We start from the raw sequence: 18656 nt of genomic DNA, 5'->3' as shown, positions 1-18656 counted from the left end.
TCTAGCAGCGCATGCGTACATGTTGCTCTAGGGTTAGGGTTAGGGTTACGAGTCTTAAAATGCGCTGCAGCTGTGCTGCAGCTTCCACACCTGCATGGCATCTGACGCTGCAATTAAAGCCTGACTGCAAACTGCGCATATTCCAGGACCCCGACTCATTATGCGACGCAGCAGACACGGAGCTTTTAAATGGGCAACTTAAATTAGCGGCGTAGCAATTCTGGCGTACCGGTGCAGCAGCTTATATACGGAGATGCGCAGCTGCGCACTATAGAGAAAAGAAGCGGGGAAAAGCGGCACCTTTTTAATGCCGCTTCTTCCCGCTTGGGGCGGGCGGGCGGCGTGTTCATGGCGGCATTCAGGTAAGGGCCGTCTGAAGGCTATACCTTCATGACGTCATGAACACACCCCTTTTTGCCCGTCTGTATCCCGCCCATGACTCACTTCCATATATAGTTGTGTATTAGGAATCCTGGTCTAAAATACACACTGAATTCTTTTTCACCAAGCAGTTCCTACTTTGCAACTGTCACAGAAGAAGAACATGAGAGGCACAATTGAAAGGGTTATTCAAAAATATCTGAAATGGTTGGAAACCATGTTTCTCAAGTGTCAAGAAACCATGACAAAAAGAATCCTGGACTGATTAGAATCTTCACAGTTCAAGACCTATTCTGCACAAAAATTGTACACAGTTGTTTTGGATAGAAAACCTGTTTTCACACAGAAAATCATATTACTATGCAGCAATATTATTTTTGTGCAGAAAAATCTGTTTCCTATGCAGAAAATGCTGTTTTCTGTTTTAAAAAAAGACATACACAGTAAAGCATTAAAGGAGAATCCAAGAAAGCTACCAACTGTATCACCACACATTCCAGAATGAGGAATGACTGCCTGCATCAACTCAGTATGAAAGCCAACAGGCTTCAACACATGCCAAGGGATGTGCCAAGGGGAAAGATGGGACGTAAATCTTTCAAATAAATTTGATTGGTTTTCTCAACTGTCCAGACTAAAACAAGAACATTTAAACATTTTAAAAACTGGTAATTTTTAATGTTTAGTTTTAATGTTTTGAACTACAACACCCTGAATTCCCCAGCCAACCCAGCTACTGATTCTGACTGGGTTCAATAGGTTTGGGCACATAAAGCTAAACCATATTTTAGTGTTATGAGAGAATCAGCACATCATCCAACATGACAGTGGTAAAATCAGCAGCCTAAAGCCGGCTTTTAAGGTTTTAGAAACTTTCTTATACACTTGGTTTCGTGTAATGAATAATAGAAAATCTAGAATAAATAATTTCACATCTCTTACCTGTATACAGCCCTTTTGGCAATGTTGTAACTGGCCCGAAGCAGAATATGAGTAACATTTGCTAAAACTTTCATCAATATGTCTCGATCTATTGACTTCTTAGTATTAAAATCAACAAAGTTTTCAGACACAAGCTTCACAGAACTGGAATATTCTTCATATGGTTGTAAAGACAGTCCTTCAGCTCGAGTAGCCAACATTTGTCCATTACCCTGAAACAATTCAAAACTTTTTACAACTTAAATTGATTTAATCCATATACTTTATGGAAAACAAACAGAGAACTATCCTTTTATTCTAAATAACCTTCCAAGTATCATTTCTAACCTTTTAACAGTTCATCCCATAAGTCTGTTTACAGTTCTGTTTCCAGAAACACCAGGTTTCTGATGTCAAACATACTGCACTTAGATCAATGGAATGTAATTCCATATTGTATGGGTAACTCAGATGTCTTGGTTCTGACTGCATGGGGGATTTTTTTTTATAAATTTGGAACCTTAAGCAGTATTACTTTCCAATATTATACATATGGTTGGAGGTGACAGGCAATGGCAAAAGCAATCTGTGCTGCTGCCACACTGCATAAATAAAGCAGTTTGACACCACTTTAACTTCCACAGCTGAATACTATGGAATTCTGGAATTTGTAATTTGATGGAGTATCAAAGCTATCTGACAGGGATGATGGAATATCTCACAAACTATAAATCCCAGAATTCCATGGCATTGAGTCATGGCAGTTAAAGTGGTGTTAAACTACTTTATTTCTTCAGTGTGGATACACCCTTAATAATTCATATATGACTCAAGTCTAGGCAATCTGAAAGGCCAGTGTTTGCAAATATGTATTTACATAGGCTGTAAAGGATACAAGGAATGCCTCCTTTGAGTTCCACCATCTTTACAGCTCCCTCTTTGCTGTCCTTTCATCAGAAAGGAAAACTTTCCTGTTCCAACAGGCTTTAGGAATTGGGTGCTAGGGCTTTTAATTGTTTGTTGTTCTCATACTGGTTTTCATTTGATTTTCATTTGTAGTTATCTGTGAATTTGCTTTAAGTGGTTTTAATTCTATGGGTGACTGAATTAAATTTCAATAATTTTTTATATAACAATGAAATGTTTAACTATATTTGTTTTAATGTTTGTAAACTAGTTGAGTCCCTGTAGTGAAGAAAAGGTGGAATACAAGTGAAACAACATCATCATCATCATCATCATCATCATCATCATCATCATCATCATCATCATCCATAACTATATAGCAAGTGTTTGTCCTAGAAGCTAGCAGAAGCTGCGAACTATGGCCTCAAAAATGTAACTGTTCTAAGATTTGATCTATCTTAGAGGCTTTGAATTTGTTATATTAACTGGCAATAGAAATAGATTGAGAGCCTGCATGGTATAGTGGTTTGAGCATTGGACTACAACACTGGAGATCAGGGTTCGATTTGATGCTCAGCCATGGAAATCCACTGGGTAACCTTGTCACACAATCTCAGCCGCAGAAAACCCTGTGATAGATTTGCCTTATGGTTGCTATAAGTTGGAAAAGACTTGAAGGGACACAACAACAGCAACAAAAAACAAGGTGCTTGCTACATTTAAATTAAAAGTGAAAATCCAAAGGACTGCTTGCATACAGAGGTTTTCAATACAGTGCACTCGCATCATACGTGGCTTTCAGCATACACTGAAAGCTGTGTGGGGAGAAGGGGCGGCGCATCCCACAGGGAACAATGGGGCGCCACCACACCACCGTGTACACAAGCCCCATTCATTTAAATGGGGCTCAAGTATAGGCGGAATTCGCTTTACGCGGGAGAGTCCGGAACGGATCCCCTGCATAAAGAAAGGCGCACTGTATCATCATTTCCACAGCAGTTCCACCCCACTCTGCTAAAGAGCATATTCCAAAATATCAAGGGATCTTGTACTGCACAATTCCATAAAGGAAAGAATCAATATCAACTAATATACACATACACTCTACTATCAGTGCTCAGAAATGTTTTGCATATTCATAAATATAAATACCATAATAAACAAAAATAATGCTCTGATCACAACAGAAAAAATTACTTCACATAATCTCAATTTACCTGAATAATAACATCCACATTAGACACCAAATCACTATCTGTACTATCCATTGGAATGTCATAGGACACGGTATACTTCAAATAACCACCAAACGAAGTGAGCTGGAAGTATAAAAGATTAAACGTTTTTACAAGGCTGTGGGAGGGAATTATAAAAGTTAATTAATTTTCACATCTCTTTAACATTGGCAAGATTTCTACCTTATTAAGTAATTACCTGTAGCCCATATGCAATGGAGAGACTGGGCCGGAGAGATCTATTGACTAATATGCACTGAAAATGTCTTGAGATGCTGTCTCCCAAAGCCTACTTTTTAAACCATGAAGCCCACCAACACCGGTATAATACATTTACATGGAGAACTGGGAAGGGCCAAGAACAAATTTAAGCTTTTTTCCAGTAACACTGCAAGAGGCAGCTATATGACACACTGTGAGAGGCATCTACACAAGAGCTTGGCACATGCTCACACATGCCCTCAACCACTGGCAACCCAGAAATGGCCATGTTGGGGGTCTGCACTGATTGAAAGATAGGTTTGGGAGGGAACTCTACTGATTGCATGATCTGAAGAGACTTCCAACATTTGTGAGTTGCAATGGTGTGATCAGACTTATGCCATTGTAATTTATGCACAGGAAGCCAGCTGTTACATGCAAGACATCTTTCTATAGACATCGTCAATATATCTCTTACCATGTGTTTTTAAAATCAAACAAAGATTATCTTCTTGGAAAGCATCACCAAGAATTGGAAAATTTCTAGCTGTTGAATCACTTTCTCCATTACAGCTAAATCCCATGACCAGTTCCAAGCTTCTATTACGTTTGGTTATTTCCCAAAAAATAAGTACTGAGTAAGATATATTAACTTGGAATAAATTTCTGAATGTTTCTCAATAATATTTCTGTGCAATTGTTAGGACCCTTTAAAATATGTGTGTGTATATATATATATATATATATATATATATATATATATATATCTCCCATCTATTACATTTTTATGAGGAGAATACTCTCCCTTTTTAGGGAGACAGACAGCATAGAAGTGGAATAAAAAAATGTAAATCCCTTTTGTCCCACAGCCTTTTAGCATAATCATAGTTCAGGACCAACAATTTCAGATGTAAAGTAACATCTCAAGACAACCTTTATGCTACTAACACAACAAGATTCCCAGGAAAAGCTACATGTCACCTTTCACTATACTTTCATCTTATTCACTATCAAGTAAATATGTAATGTAGAAGATGGCAGAGAAAGAAAACACTGGTAAGAGATAACAGGGTTGCAATAAAAACTATTCTACCTTCTACTGGATGCTTACTTTATTTCCAAGATATGGTTTAGGTGCAGACCAGTAATAAGGGGACTTCAGCATTTTTGCAACTGCAATATTGTTAATAATTATTTGAGGAGGTCCATCCAATTGACTTTCCTCAGGATCTACAGTTTTCAAAGTATATGGAGCAGTCACCAACCAACCAGCCATAGATGATACCTTATGGTAAAAGAAAAAGGAAGAACATTATTTAATGGTTTTAGACACAATTAAAAGTGCTGGTTATTATCGATAAAGACCTATACCACTCAGATCCAGGCTACTTGGCAGACCATATTTTCCTGTACAAGCCAGCCTGGGCTCTGAGATCATCAGGAGAGACTAAAAAAAAATTTGCAGCATTACCACTTTACAGCTCCAGCAAGTATTGCTTTCCAAGGGGGAACTGTTTGTGATCTAGCCATCCAGGCTTGTTTTCCAATGGGGACAATCTGTACCTTATCAATGGACAGATAGTTTAACAGTCCCTTAACTGTGATGGTGCATTGGATATCCTAGTGCTTGAGCAGAGTTCATAGATCTGTAGCAAGGAGTGAATCCATTTTCCTCACTCTTCTTCTTAGTGAAATGGAGACTCTTTATATAAACCATCTCCATTGCTTTCTTTACTGTACTTATTTTTTTTCTTTCATTTGTTTCTCTTTCCCATCCTTTTAATCAGTAGCTTTACATTTAATATTTCATAAATAATATGCTAATGCTAACAAACAAACAAAAATTATTTTTCTTTATTTCCTACCAACTGGTTTTGCCTTTTTCAGTTAAGAGAAGCATGAGGCTTCCTAAGACTTTTGTTAATTTTGGAAACTTTTGTCTTCAACCTGGATCTAAGAACACAGCAAACATTGTAACCAAATGGAACAATTTATCACTGGAATTGAATAATTTATGTAACATTTAGACTGAGAAAGGATGCTTATCAAAAAAGAAGTGGAAGACATGAAATAAGTTTGTGGTACTGCCCAAGGAAAAATGATTACGTTTGGTCAAATCATACCTGGCTAATGGGCCACGGAAGACTTTCACAGACATCAGAAACACCAAAACAGAAACATTCAGTACAACCTTGAGGATTCCTTTCTTGGAGATTATAGAAACCTGGTTTGCAGCGGTCACAGTTCTCTCCTTCTACATTTTCCTGTGAAAGTCATACATTTGTTTGATGGTCAAAACCAGAAGCGTGTATACGTTGTAAGTTACAAACAATTGCTAGCATAATATTTTAGGAGGCTATAAAAGCAAAGCAAGACACATAACCTTACATCCAAAAGAACCTTTCTGTTTAGCAGAAACCTTAACACTTTTGTATATTTATGAAATGAAGTATAGCCATTTTAAGATAAAGATGAAAGCTTAAGCCTTAACTTCCACTACAACTAAGCAACAGAGATACCCTATGGCAGTGATGGTGAACCTTTCTGGGGGTTGTGTGCCCCAACTAAGAATTTTTCCAGTGCCGGGGCAGAACTTCTGGCCTCTGGGGGCTGGACTTCTGGGTCAGACCTTCTCTCCCCATGGCTTTTCCAGCCTCTAGCTGTCTGCAAAGAGACAGCTGAAGGCCAGGAAAGGTCCGGGAGGAGGAGCCATAGGTGCGTGCCTGTAGCTCCTTCTCCTCTCACGCTTTTCCCATCCCCCAACTGTCTCTGAGAGACAGCTGAAGGTCAGGGGAGGTCTGGGAGAAGGATTCACAAGAGCCTGTGGCTCCTTCTTCCCTTACACTTTTCCCGGCCCCCAGATGTCTCCAAGAGACAGCTGAAGGCTGGGAAAAGTCCACAGAAGTGGAGCAACAGGTTCCAGTCAAAATGGCGTCATGTGCCACTTTTGACACATGTGCCATAGGTTTGTCATCACAGCTGTATGGCAAAGAGCACCTCTGTAGTTTTTGCAGCCTTTGACTAATCCAGAGTCCCAGGCCTATGCTTTTTTTCCCTTTTTTGCTTCCCCGAAAGATTGAACTGCCTCTACTTAAAGCCACTGGGAGTGGCAACTCACCTTTTAAATGGGTTACAGCCTTCCTCTGCACTGCTGAACTTTAAGAAATATTTATCATTTAACAGTTTAACATTAAGAAAAAAGAAGAGACTTCCAGCCATTTCTTTTGTCATTGTTTCTGTTTAGAATTTTTGGCAGGCTACGCAGCTCCTGGAGTATCCTAAGCAGAAAACTAGGGGCCTCAGACCTGCCCAAGTTGCCCAACCCTTGCTTCATTGTTTTCAGGTGTTATGCTTGTCTACAACTTTTGCTCCATAAATCAACACTTCCTTGGGGGTTTTTTTTAGCCCCGATAGCCTTCCTCTGCAAATCTGGGACAATATTGAAGCAGAGCACACCAGGGGTCCATCTACCTAGATAACAATTCTCTGCTTTCTCTGAATACTTCCTGCAGGGAGAAAGAATAAGGCGGAAGCAAACTGAGACCTTTTCACTTTAAATGTGCCCATTTTCTTTTGAAAAAATAAACCATGGGCTCCTTTCATGCTTGGTTTACAGGTACATAGCAATTAAATTAAATTACATAGCTTAAAAATAAATTCACTTTCTTGACAGAAAATTCTGTGGTGTCAGTGACAACAGGGGATTCTTAGGGAATAGAAAAATAGACCAGGGATATATGAAGCCTATGTGTTATTCTTCTATTGTAAAACCTCAGAGAGCGATTTTTCATCATGCCTTGAGAATCTCAGGATTTCTGCGTTAGCATTTATATCAGGAATGGGTAACCTGGGGCCCTTAAGATGTGGTTAAACTCTAAAAATCATTGCCAACAGGGCCAGAGGTGAAAGATTGTGACTGCTGAAATACAACATCATTCCCAGTCACTCATGTTAATTGTCACAGAATCAGTTTAAACCATGATCACTATTTTCTGTACAACATAAAAGTTTGAGGTTAGCTCCCTCTGTATAAATTGACTATGTGTTTATTGTGCTTTTCATTTATTTTATTTGTTATAAATTGATTTTACTGGGTTTCTGAACCATAATAAAGAATTACTTACATTATCACTATTTGTTTTAACTTCTGTCTGAGCAATCTCCTCAACTGATGCATACAGAACAATTAAATACTTTAACTAAAGGCTAGCTAAATGAAGCTGTTTCATGTGGCTTCCTTGGTTTTAATGGAATTCAAAGAATGTCAGCTTGTAATGGGCTTACGGAGAAACCAGTCCTCTCTATCTCTAAATATTTGACAGTGAGAAAGCAACAGGTTAAAAAATTCAATACCAAATGTGTTATTGTCATTGAGCAACCCTTTTCTAACTACAGTTTTGTTTACTTGCTCATACTTTGCCATTCAATCCTCCCTATCATTTGTGGGAAACATACCATGAATCCTAATTTAAATTTCCATCTACAGATACTTTTGTGTATGTCAGTTAACTGCTGTGCTCTTTGCCATTAAAAAAGGAGCTGTTGTATTTCCCTCACTCAATTTATAAATCCCACTTCAAATTTCATAATCAACCAAAAAAGAATCAATTGTAGACTTACTTTACAAAGACAAGGTTTGATGCATGGGTCATCATTAATGCTACCCACCAGGCTACAGTTACAATGCACACAGTTTGGATAACCTTTATAGCCAAAGGCACAATGGTCACATTTTTCTCCTGTATAACCATCCTTGCAGTGACATTGCCCAGCCTGAATACCTTGAAAAAATGGGAATGAGGAAGATATAATATTAAAACACCAAAAAAATCTTTCGAGTATCACAATGAAAGCACAATCTGATATGCCCCAATGCCAGACAATGAAGGAGTCCTAGCAAAAGCTAAACTTCATCTACTTTTTCTCACCATATTACAAGCCCTCTCACTCCTGACTGACTGACAATCACACATAAGCCTTCTGTGCTAGCATATAATTGTAAATATCCATCTGTCAAGTATGGTAATTAAGCTAGAAAAACTTTGTCTAAATTACCCAGTCCTGATTTTCATCCTCTCTTTCAACTTACTGAGCTCGTCTGACTATCTTTTCAGTTTTCAGTTCCATCCTACTGTTGGTATGTTGTTACCAAGAGGCTCAGCCACACTGGCATTTCGAGTATTTCACCAACAACCTGACACCCAGAAATACCCATTTTATCCAGGATTATGCATTATAAGGACAATGCCGTATTATATGCTTGCTGTCCCCTATTAACCAAGACCGGAGATGTGCCCACCCCCATTCTCTGGCCAATAGGTCTGAGACCTAGAGAGCACATATATATTTAACTCTCTGCCAGGCTCCTAATGTAACTACATTATGCAGACATACCTAATGATTAGTGTATCTGGACACAAAAGAGAAAAAACATGATGTGGAAAGACGTGGAATCCCATTGATGCACATATCACAACTATTTAGTTATCCATTGATATCTATTACTTCTTCTCACATCCAAAATATGAATGATGTTCCATATCATTTTACATTACACTTACTTCCCTCTCTGCTTGATTTGGCTAGATGCTGGTTTTATATGGAGTTGCATACCATAAGGACTCAAGAACGAAGCCACCAAGACCACAATTTACCCTCTTTCTTCACCTGCATCACTAGCTTTTACTCAATGTTTCAAGACAATATGCTACATCTTTCTATGCAAAAACATGGATGTTCAGCACAACATAAATCACAAGGAACAGCCCACTGATTTCTGATGGTACAAAGGACAAGAGGGAGTGGCTTCCACTTCATTTGCTTTGGAATACCACATGCATATACTTCATTATCTTTTATTTTCCAATTCTGACATTCCTCTCTCATCTCTCTGTTTACTCTGAAATAGCTACTTGTGTCTTCAAGACATGTTATTTACATTCCAAAATTCTTATCTCCAACCCAGTTAGGCACCATATGTGACCCACTAATCCCCTTAACTCCTCTGTCTCCTTATTAGGTATCAACCACTTTCTCTCTCTCTCTCTCTCTCTAGCCTACCAAATATCCCACTTTCTCTACTCTTCTCCTGTTCTCTTAAATCTAGATTTTATCCCTCCCCCCAGTATTTCCTCATATATGCAACTCCTGATTTTGAAAACACTGGCTGAGCTGATTTTTAGAGATTACTTACCATGCTGTGGGTCAGCATGGTCATCATCCTTAACACAGTCAGAACCAAAGGATCCAAATAAATCACATTCACAAGGAAGGCAAGGATTATTGTCATAGGGAGATACCTGTAAAAAATTAAAATTTAATTTTCATTGTCCCTGTCTGGGGGTGATGATGATACAGGATGCCAAACGTCTAAGAACCTTCAGGCCTCCCAATCAGCAAGCACAATCTTTCTTTCTTTTTCAGGTACAGTAGAGAAGGTCCTCACTCATTCAAAAAGTTGACCAACAATTTCTCCTTCAGTAATATTGGCCATTTGTCCCTCTCTGCCAACTCAAGGATTCTGATAATCCAACCTTCATCTGATGGATTAATATTCATCTTCCAGTTCTGGGCATATAACAGCCTAGCCACTAGTATCATATAGTGAACTACTGTAGTTTAATACTACTATCCTTATATTTAACTATACTCATTAAAAAATCTAGTTAAAAAAATAATCTTATAGTTCCAAATTGACTGCATTAGCCTCTGTATATTTCTCCATTAAGTCTTTGCATTATCAAAAGTTCACCACAAGGTAATTGCATGAAATGCTGGCCAAGGGATTTTGAGAGCTGTGATTTCAAAAACCTTAACTTTTCCAGCTCTGGGAAGCAGCATTCAAGTTTCTCAGGAATTGAATAGCATTATATAGACTCTAAAAACCAGGCAAAGCCCCTACCATCCTGCACATATTGCCTAAATATAGCCAACAAAGGAGAATATGTATTGTATAAGAGAGTCAGCAGGAAGAATGGAGCCATAGAGGAAACTGCTGCTTCTCCAACCAAAGAGAGAAATAGTGGCGGATGAGCACATTATGCCAGAAATCCCTTTCCTGTATTCCGAGCTGTAAAGGGCAGACTCTGAGGGAAACCAGCTTCTCACCACTGTAGATGACCCCTCAACAAATGTTAAGTTTACGTAATATGGTCAACAGCTGCAGCAACATATAAGGGGCTTCAGTTCACATAAAGCATTGTATGTGGTTGGTAACAGAACTAGCAGCCTGTTTCCAATGATACCATGGCAGTTCACCCTGACTTTTTTTCTCCTGTTGATAGCTTTTTATTCACCATGACTTTTTTTTAAAAAATCACAACATATTTAGAAAAATCAACAAACAATGACTGAAAGAAATGCATCTGCCCTCAGCACAGCTTAAAATAAGTGAAACACAACATTATCTTACTTTATGTGGCCTGTAGTATCCATCAGTACAGATCTCACAGTTTATTCCAGTAGTGTGCTGGGTACAGTTTATACACACTCCACCTCCTTTGAACTGGCCATAAATGTTTATACTTTTTTTTTGATCTGCCACAGTCTGATCATAATAACAGTCTTCTGCTTTGTGGTGACAGTTACATCCTTAAAAAAAAAATAATTTAAAAATCCACTTTCATTTCTGTTTGGTAAACCACAGTTAAACAAATAAATTAAGCAGTAAAACAAATCACACTGGACACATCTTGTACAAATATACCATTGTATATTTGCATTTAGTGCATTTAGTGTCTAATAGAGAGAGAGAGAGAGCAGTCATTTTTATTTGTTTTCTGCAGCATTATTTAAATACAGAAACACTTGAAATAGCCTAACCTTTATCTTTCTTTTTTGCTTTCCACACTTGCCATAAGTCAAATGGCTATTAACTGTTCACATACAGTACCTCAAACTAAACAGAAAGCATCTGTTAATAGCTGAAGAAACATATCCTTACATAACATGCTGCCTGTCCATTAAGTGTAACACATCTATGGAATATTCTTTTTACTAAAGCATTTCAGATTTCAAAAGTTCTCTGACTGAGCATTTCTGTTTGCTATTTGAACATCTTTTATGCTCTAAAACAATGACAACCAAAGTGGTGGTCCCTATACTGATGCTGTCTGAACACAGGCTGAAGATGTTAAAGTTCAGTCAGAATACACTTTCTAAAATAACGGTATAATTAAAAAAAAGAAACTAAAGATTTAATAAATTGCTAACAATAATGTGTGCAATTCAAAGTAAATTAATTTTCCATAATTACATGTCTCCAGAGCACAGCTACAAAAATACTGATGGGCCTGGGGACAAAGGCTGCATCCTCAGTGCAGAAATAATCAGGTGGTGCCAAAACAAACTACAGTTCCCAGAATTCCATAACATTTGAGCCATGACAGTTAAAGGGTCGGAACAGACGGCCCTTTAAAGCCGCCATCTGGGCATCTTGGGAGCCTGGTGTTTATATGCCACACATTCCCACACCACTCTGAAGCCACCCAGAAATCAGGCAGCCGCCCAGATGTTGGTGATTTCAAGGTGCTCCAGCAGTGCTATGTTTATCCGCCACATGCTGCTGAAGCGCATGAAACCACCATGGGGCTGCATATGGGCAGGAAAAGCCACCTTTTTCCCAGCTGAAAAAGGAGCGAGTCTTTGCTGCTCTTTTTTTCATCTGACTTCAAAGTGGATTGGGGCTGCGACGTGTGTTCACCACACGCCCAATCCATCTTTGGAAGGGGCGACTTCAAGCTTCTACCAGTTTGTTTCTCCCCAAAGTGGCGTCAAACCGGATTATTTCTGCAATGGAGATGCAGCACCAGTCTTCTAAGAAAAAGTTACAGGAGACAGCATAGAAGAGAGAATTAAGAGGTAATATAGTTGCTGTCTTCAAATATCTGAAGGGCTATCATACAGAAGCTGAAGTTAATTTATTTTCTGTTACTCATACAGAGAGTAGAAGCCAAACCAATGGGTTCAACATACTGGGGCTAAACATGAAGAAGAGCTTTCCTGCATCAATGAAACACAGTGCCTCATAATGTGATGGACTCTTTCTCACTAAAGCTTTTCAAGCCCAGGCTGGATAGCAACCTGCCTAGGCTGCTCCAATAGTTGACTTCCTGCATTAAGTGCATAGTCAAACTAGTCTAGGTCCCTTCCAGCTCTATGATAATACTGTATACCCTTTCATTGAAAAAAGGAAAATCATGCTTATACAATATCTAACTCACATCAGATAATGTACAAGATAACCTGTCATACATCTATCTAGTTGTGTATGCACATTGTGGTTTCCCCTTGCAGTGACTGGCCTAAATCCTAGCCAGTCCTAACTAAAGTAGACCCATTGAATCTACTTAGGTGTAGACTTACCACTCAAAAAGTCTATCTAGTGAGGAATAATAGGATTCAGAATCTAAAATGAGAGCTGTTGAAATTAACTACAATTTTCAAAGAATCTGCTATTTAAAATCAAATGCTGTGACAAAATGGTAATGACAATATGGTAATTTATGCCACAAAGAAGTAATCGCAGATCTGCAGACTTCAACGTTTACTCATTTCACCATTATATAACTCCATAAAACCAAATATTTACAGAATTGTCATTTTAGCACTACATACTCTCACATTTGTTGCCAGCAGAAATGGTTCCTGGTCTCCATGGTGCCTGGTGATAGCCAGGACAACACTCATTACAGCTCTCACCACAAGTATTGTGTTCACACTGGCACTGTAGTTTCTAAATGAAAACAAATGGCAACATAACTCCATTACCTAATACTTAAAATACCTGAAGTCTCTTTTAAATATTCAAGACGAGACTGGGTCATGTACAAATTACCAGTTTTTATTGAATTTTCCCAGTCTCTGTTTGATTTCACATTTGGTTTTCCCATGTAGCATCACACATATCATAGCAATACAAGTTTTTATACAATTCATATGGACTAGTACTATTCCCTAGTCTCTCTCCTCCATCGTCTTTTATCTTCTTTTCTTGATATAAAATATTCCTTTGGATTTGCACAATGGCACATTAAGTCTCTTCGCCAAAAGACCTTGTTATTGTTTCAATCAGAAAGCACTCAAAACCTATCTCAGCATTATTATTATTATTATTAACCTTTATTTATGAAGCGCTGTAAATTTACACAGCGCTGTACATGCAATCTTTTTAGTTAGACGGTTCCCTGCCCGCAGGCTTACAATCTAAAAAGACATGACACAGAAGGAGAAGGGAGTGGTGGAGGGAGAGGGTAAGAGGTCCAGCAGTTCCTCTCAACCTCCGAGGCCTGGACCAAGGCAGATGGACTGAAGGGAGGGCTTGGCTTCAAAATGGAAGGTTAATCATTATCCAGGGAAAATACCTACTCACAAGTAGGATAATACATATACAGTACATAGCAATACAGGAAATGGATCGATAAACAGCCAACAACAGAACATCAGATAGTAAACGACAATTATGCGATGCCTGGGAAGGCTTCTCTGAATAGGATGGTTTTCAACTCTGTTTTGAAGCTGGTTAAAGAAGTGATGGCTCTTGCTTGTGGAGGAAGAAGGTTCCAGGAGTGAGGGGCAGCAAGTGAAAAGGGGCGAATCCGGGATGGGGCAGAGGAAATCCTGGGCTGAGACAGGAACCTTTGACTACCAGAACAGAGGGCCCTGGTGGGAAGGTGAGGAGAAAGAAGGTCTGATAAGTAAGGAGGGGCCAGTCCATGGAGGGCTTTGAATGTCGACAGCAGGAGCTTATACTGAATGCGGAAAGGGAGAGGGAGCCAGTGAAGGAATGCCAACACAGGAGAGATGTGGTCAGAGCGGTGGGTGGAAGTGATAATGCGTGCAGCTGAATGCTGGACAGAGATTAAAGGATGGAGGTGAGAAAAAGGAAGCCCAGCCAGGAGGACATTACAGTAATCAAGTTGTGAGATCACTAGGGCATGGACCAGGATCTTGGCAGTAGAGGCGGAGAGATATGGTCGGATTTTGGCAATATTGTACAAAAAGAACTGCTACAATAACCCAATTCATAATCATACTACAGGAAACCAACAGCCAGAAGAACTGCAACACTGCATTTTGCAGTTCTTCACCCCTTTTTCAGTACTGCAGAAAAACATGCTAGAGAACCCTCATGCAATTTCAACATTTACCATTGATTTATCATACTTAACATCTGAGTGAACAATGAACAAGAGAGATGTGAATATTACTTCAGCACAGTGCTGAAGATAAAAATATTTTAAAATACAATAATGCATTTTGTACATTATTATTGTTACTGTTGCTGTTGCTATTTTCATTTAGAATAATAAAACCAATAGCCACAATAGTAACTGCAGTAAAAGAGAATATTTCTAAGTAGTTTTGGTAGATAAGATATACATGTTTACACAGGATTTGTAAGAGTGTGCATGATTACACTGTTGGTGAGAGAAAATCCAACTACCAGAGCAGTCTAGAGACAAGTCCACCCAGATGCAGCCAAAATAATATCGTAGGAGAGTTCAAAAACAACAACACCCGACTATTGGTATGGGCAATGCATTGATCACTTTTCACACTCAAAAGAAACACTCAAACATATTAATTCATTCAAAGTTCTGGAGGCTTTATCTTCAGTTGCAATGTGTACAGTATAATGCAATATATATGCACATTCCTCTCCGTCAACATCCAACCAACTACAGTGGACCCTTGTTATACGCTGGGGTTTGGTTCCAAGATCTCCCATGTATAACAAAATCCATGTATGTTCAAGTCCCATTAAATATAATGACATAGCAAAATGGTGTCCCTTATAAAAAATAGACAATCAAGATTTGATATTTGAAATTTATACTTTTTTGAACATTTTCAAACTGTGTATGCTTGAATCCATGTATAAAAAATCTGTGTATAAGAAGGGCCGACTGTACTCCAACGTCTGCTCCAAATAGCTCTCCAACTCTCCAAACAAACCCAACTAACCCACATGTGACCAGTCTCTCAGTCCAAAATGTCTAGAAATCCTATTGAGGACTATTGTGAATAAAGAACTAAGAATATTTCAGCAACATTCAGAAGTTTGTGGCAGATATTAAAAGAACTACCAGTTTTACTTTTTTAAAAAAATAGAAAGAGAGAAATATGGAGGGAAGGAATAAACATACCTTTGTTTCATTATCCAAAGGACAACTTCGAGCATGGCCATAGCAAATGCACATGCCTCCAACTGAGATATCTTTTATTGAATAGTAATACTAAATAAAGCAAAATTTATTTTTTAAAGTCAGTTGCCTTTTATTACTAGAAACACCAAATAGCAATATTTCTTGTTTTATTTATACATCAACTTTAACCATCTGTAAGACAAAAGAGTTTCTACAATGTTTACTGACACATTGCAGATTTATTTATCCAAATCTATATGAACAGATATCTGCATGTGTGCACATGTGTGTGTCTGTGCACATATACACCAACACCCTACCACCCACCCCAGAGCAATATGACTTCAATATTACCTAAGGGGAAGAGGCGTCTGATGCCAAATTTTGTCTTCTTGCCAACATTACATTCTAATGCTAGATCTATAAGATGCTACAAATAAAATAAAACCTGGTATGCCATTCAGAAACTGAAGCATAACTTCTATGTTAACTCAAAACTCATTTTGACCTCAAGTAAACATTGTAACTGCCAAAAGAGATCATGACATCAATTTGGTCCAAAGCCATTTTCTGAGAACATGAGAGAACTCAAGAGCTAAACCAAGTTAAACTAATAATTAAGGAAAGCTTAATTAGTCTTGGCACATCTTCATTCTCTCAAGAATTATACAAACCATGCTTAAATACAGATTAATGTCTTCTGTCAAGTTAAGGTGAATTTTTACATATTATATTGATTGTCCTTTTCAATTACTAAGTTTTCTTCAATATTAATTGAAGTTATTATGTAACATCTGCAACTAACCTGAAGTATCATGGAATATCTAACATTAAGAATAAACATATATAGGTACTGAACATTTAGGCCCAGTTTGGACACAGATTCCCATATTATAAGCCATGTTATACAAAAAAGAAAGGCATGTCCACTATACTTTTCTCTCACTATGTGAAACCTGATATGTTGGCTTCTACAAGAGTTCCTCACCATGTTCAAGAAAAAGAATTATAATTTCATTCTGTTAACTAGGATAATAAGCCAAGATCAAACTGGCCCAGAATTCTAACCCCACCATGAGGAAGAGTTCTGTGTGCCTATATTGGTATGTAAACAGGGGCCCTTGTCACAGCTGCTAGTTATGTTAATGGTGGAAATGGCAACAAATGGAGTAAACCAAATGGCCCACCTTCTCCTTCATGCACATTTATAACGAATAAGGAGCTTCACCATCCCAAATTACTTCAGTAAATCGCCATGAAATCATCAGAAATTGTGAAAGAAGCATGTTCGGCCCCGGACGCTTCTCCTGTCAGTAAATCGTCATGGAGGCGGCAAGGCTCACTTCTCCCATGAGTAAAGCATCCTTGGAGCCACCATTTGGTAATAACAGGATCTTCCGTTATTACCAAATGGTGGCTCCATGACAATTTACTGATGAGATAAGCGAGCCCCGATATCTCCATGATGATTTACTGACAGAAGAAGCACATGAGAGGAGGGTGAACCCCGATTACACTTCTTTCACGATTTCTGATGATTTCAGGGCAATTTATTCACAGTAAGCCTCCCATGTGATAAAGTTCAGAATGTATTCAAGAATTATATATCCTGGCAAAATCACTTCAAGGTGACTTTGTCATGCCAAAAAACAAATAAGTGACTTGTTCATATTTATCTTAAGACAAATAAAGGTGAAATGTTTTAACTGGCTGCCTATTCATAGGATACAACAAACTCAACCAAAAAAAATTGCTTACCCTTCTTGTAACAATAGGGTCAACATCTTTAGGATCATGATGGCTCAGTGTCATAAGGTCAGCATTAAGAGTCCTTATACGTTGCAACTGAAGACGAATGTATCGTGCAGAAGTAAATGCCAATAATTTCTCTGAAGGGTCATCAGCACTAGGTCTTCCATTGATCAATGATGTATGGATCTAGAGAGAGAGAAAGAGAGAGAGAGAGAGAGACAGTATCTTTATTAAAAACATGCATTCATATCAAAACATAAGAATAACTTTTGGGGAAAGTTTAGAGTCACCCTTGCTGTTCCCACCCCACTCTAGATGAACAAAGCAAAACAACTTTTTTCTGCAGAACTGATACCAAATTCAAACAATTGGCCCTCTCCACCACTGCTATCATTCTTCAGGATATTGAATTAAATGCTTTCTGGCTCACAACTCTTCAGAGTCTCCTTCCAAATCACAAAGGAAATGCTGAACATGCATTTCTGAAGGAGCTTCTAAAGTGCTATAAGAAAAAGAGGAAAGAAGACCATGCATCTAGTTGGAACACTGACTTGCATAGTGACACAGAATGAAAGACAAGGGGGCAATTGTACTTGTATTCAGACATTTATGAACTTTCATACCAAGTCTGCAGTACCCATTTAATTCCCATGTTATTTATTCAAACGAAAGTGGCGAGGGAAGTATTAAACCACAAAAAGGAGGGGAGGAACATAGAAAGCCAGAAATGCCAAGGCAATTACAGCAAAGAGACTGTTCTATTGTCCTGAACATATTATCAGATAGGGAAATGAGTGGAACAAATGGCTCACTATACATTTTGGAGGTTGCATTCAAACTCCAAAAACAATCCACTTTGATACCACTTTTTGTAGTTTGTTGTGGCACCAGAGTGTGCTGATAGAGGCTAAATAGCTCACAAAACTACAAATCCCAGGATTCCATAGCATTGAGCCATGGAGTTAAAGTGTTGTCAAACTGGATTATTTCTGCAGTGTGGATGCAGTCTAAAAGACCCGGCTACTAATAGTTCTAATAATTCTACTATTGTTTTTTGTGGGTTTTTTGGGCTATGTGGCCATGTTCTAGAAGAGTTTCTTCCTGACGTTTCGCC

The 18656-nt window shown here is 38.4% G+C and overlaps 1 protein-coding gene across 2 annotated transcripts in view; it reads right to left on the bottom strand.

Annotated features, from left to right (window-relative positions):
• LOC121917315 (laminin subunit alpha-1-like) overlaps positions 1-18656 on the bottom strand; it is a 122865-nt gene that overhangs the window by 67615 nt on the left and 36594 nt on the right. The window contains exons 5-14 of one of the 2 annotated variants that reach the window (XM_042443166.1): positions 17549-17728; positions 15791-15880; positions 13260-13377; positions 11056-11234; positions 9838-9943; positions 8265-8425; positions 5768-5908; positions 4756-4929; positions 3426-3527; positions 1324-1535 (exon numbers count right to left, since the gene is read on the bottom strand). In XM_042443166.1, coding sequence (XP_042299100.1) covers positions 1324-1535; positions 3426-3527; positions 4756-4929; positions 5768-5908; positions 8265-8425; positions 9838-9943; positions 11056-11234; positions 13260-13377; positions 15791-15880; positions 17549-17728 — 1463 coding nt within the window. Of the gene's footprint in view, positions 1-1323; positions 1536-3425; positions 3528-4755; positions 4930-5767; positions 5909-8264; positions 8426-9837; positions 9944-11055; positions 11235-13259; positions 13378-15790; positions 15881-17548; positions 17729-18656 lie in introns of those variants that run through there. The other variant, XM_042443167.1, reaches the window with a different exon arrangement.

Source organism: Sceloporus undulatus, unplaced genomic scaffold (genome assembly GCF_019175285.1).
Source record: "Sceloporus undulatus isolate JIND9_A2432 ecotype Alabama unplaced genomic scaffold, SceUnd_v1.1 scaffold_15, whole genome shotgun sequence".
Classification (NCBI taxonomy): Eukaryota; Metazoa; Chordata; class Lepidosauria; order Squamata; family Phrynosomatidae; genus Sceloporus; species Sceloporus undulatus.
Note: the sequence above shows the minus strand (reverse complement) of the source record. Positions and strands in the feature narration are given on the sequence as shown.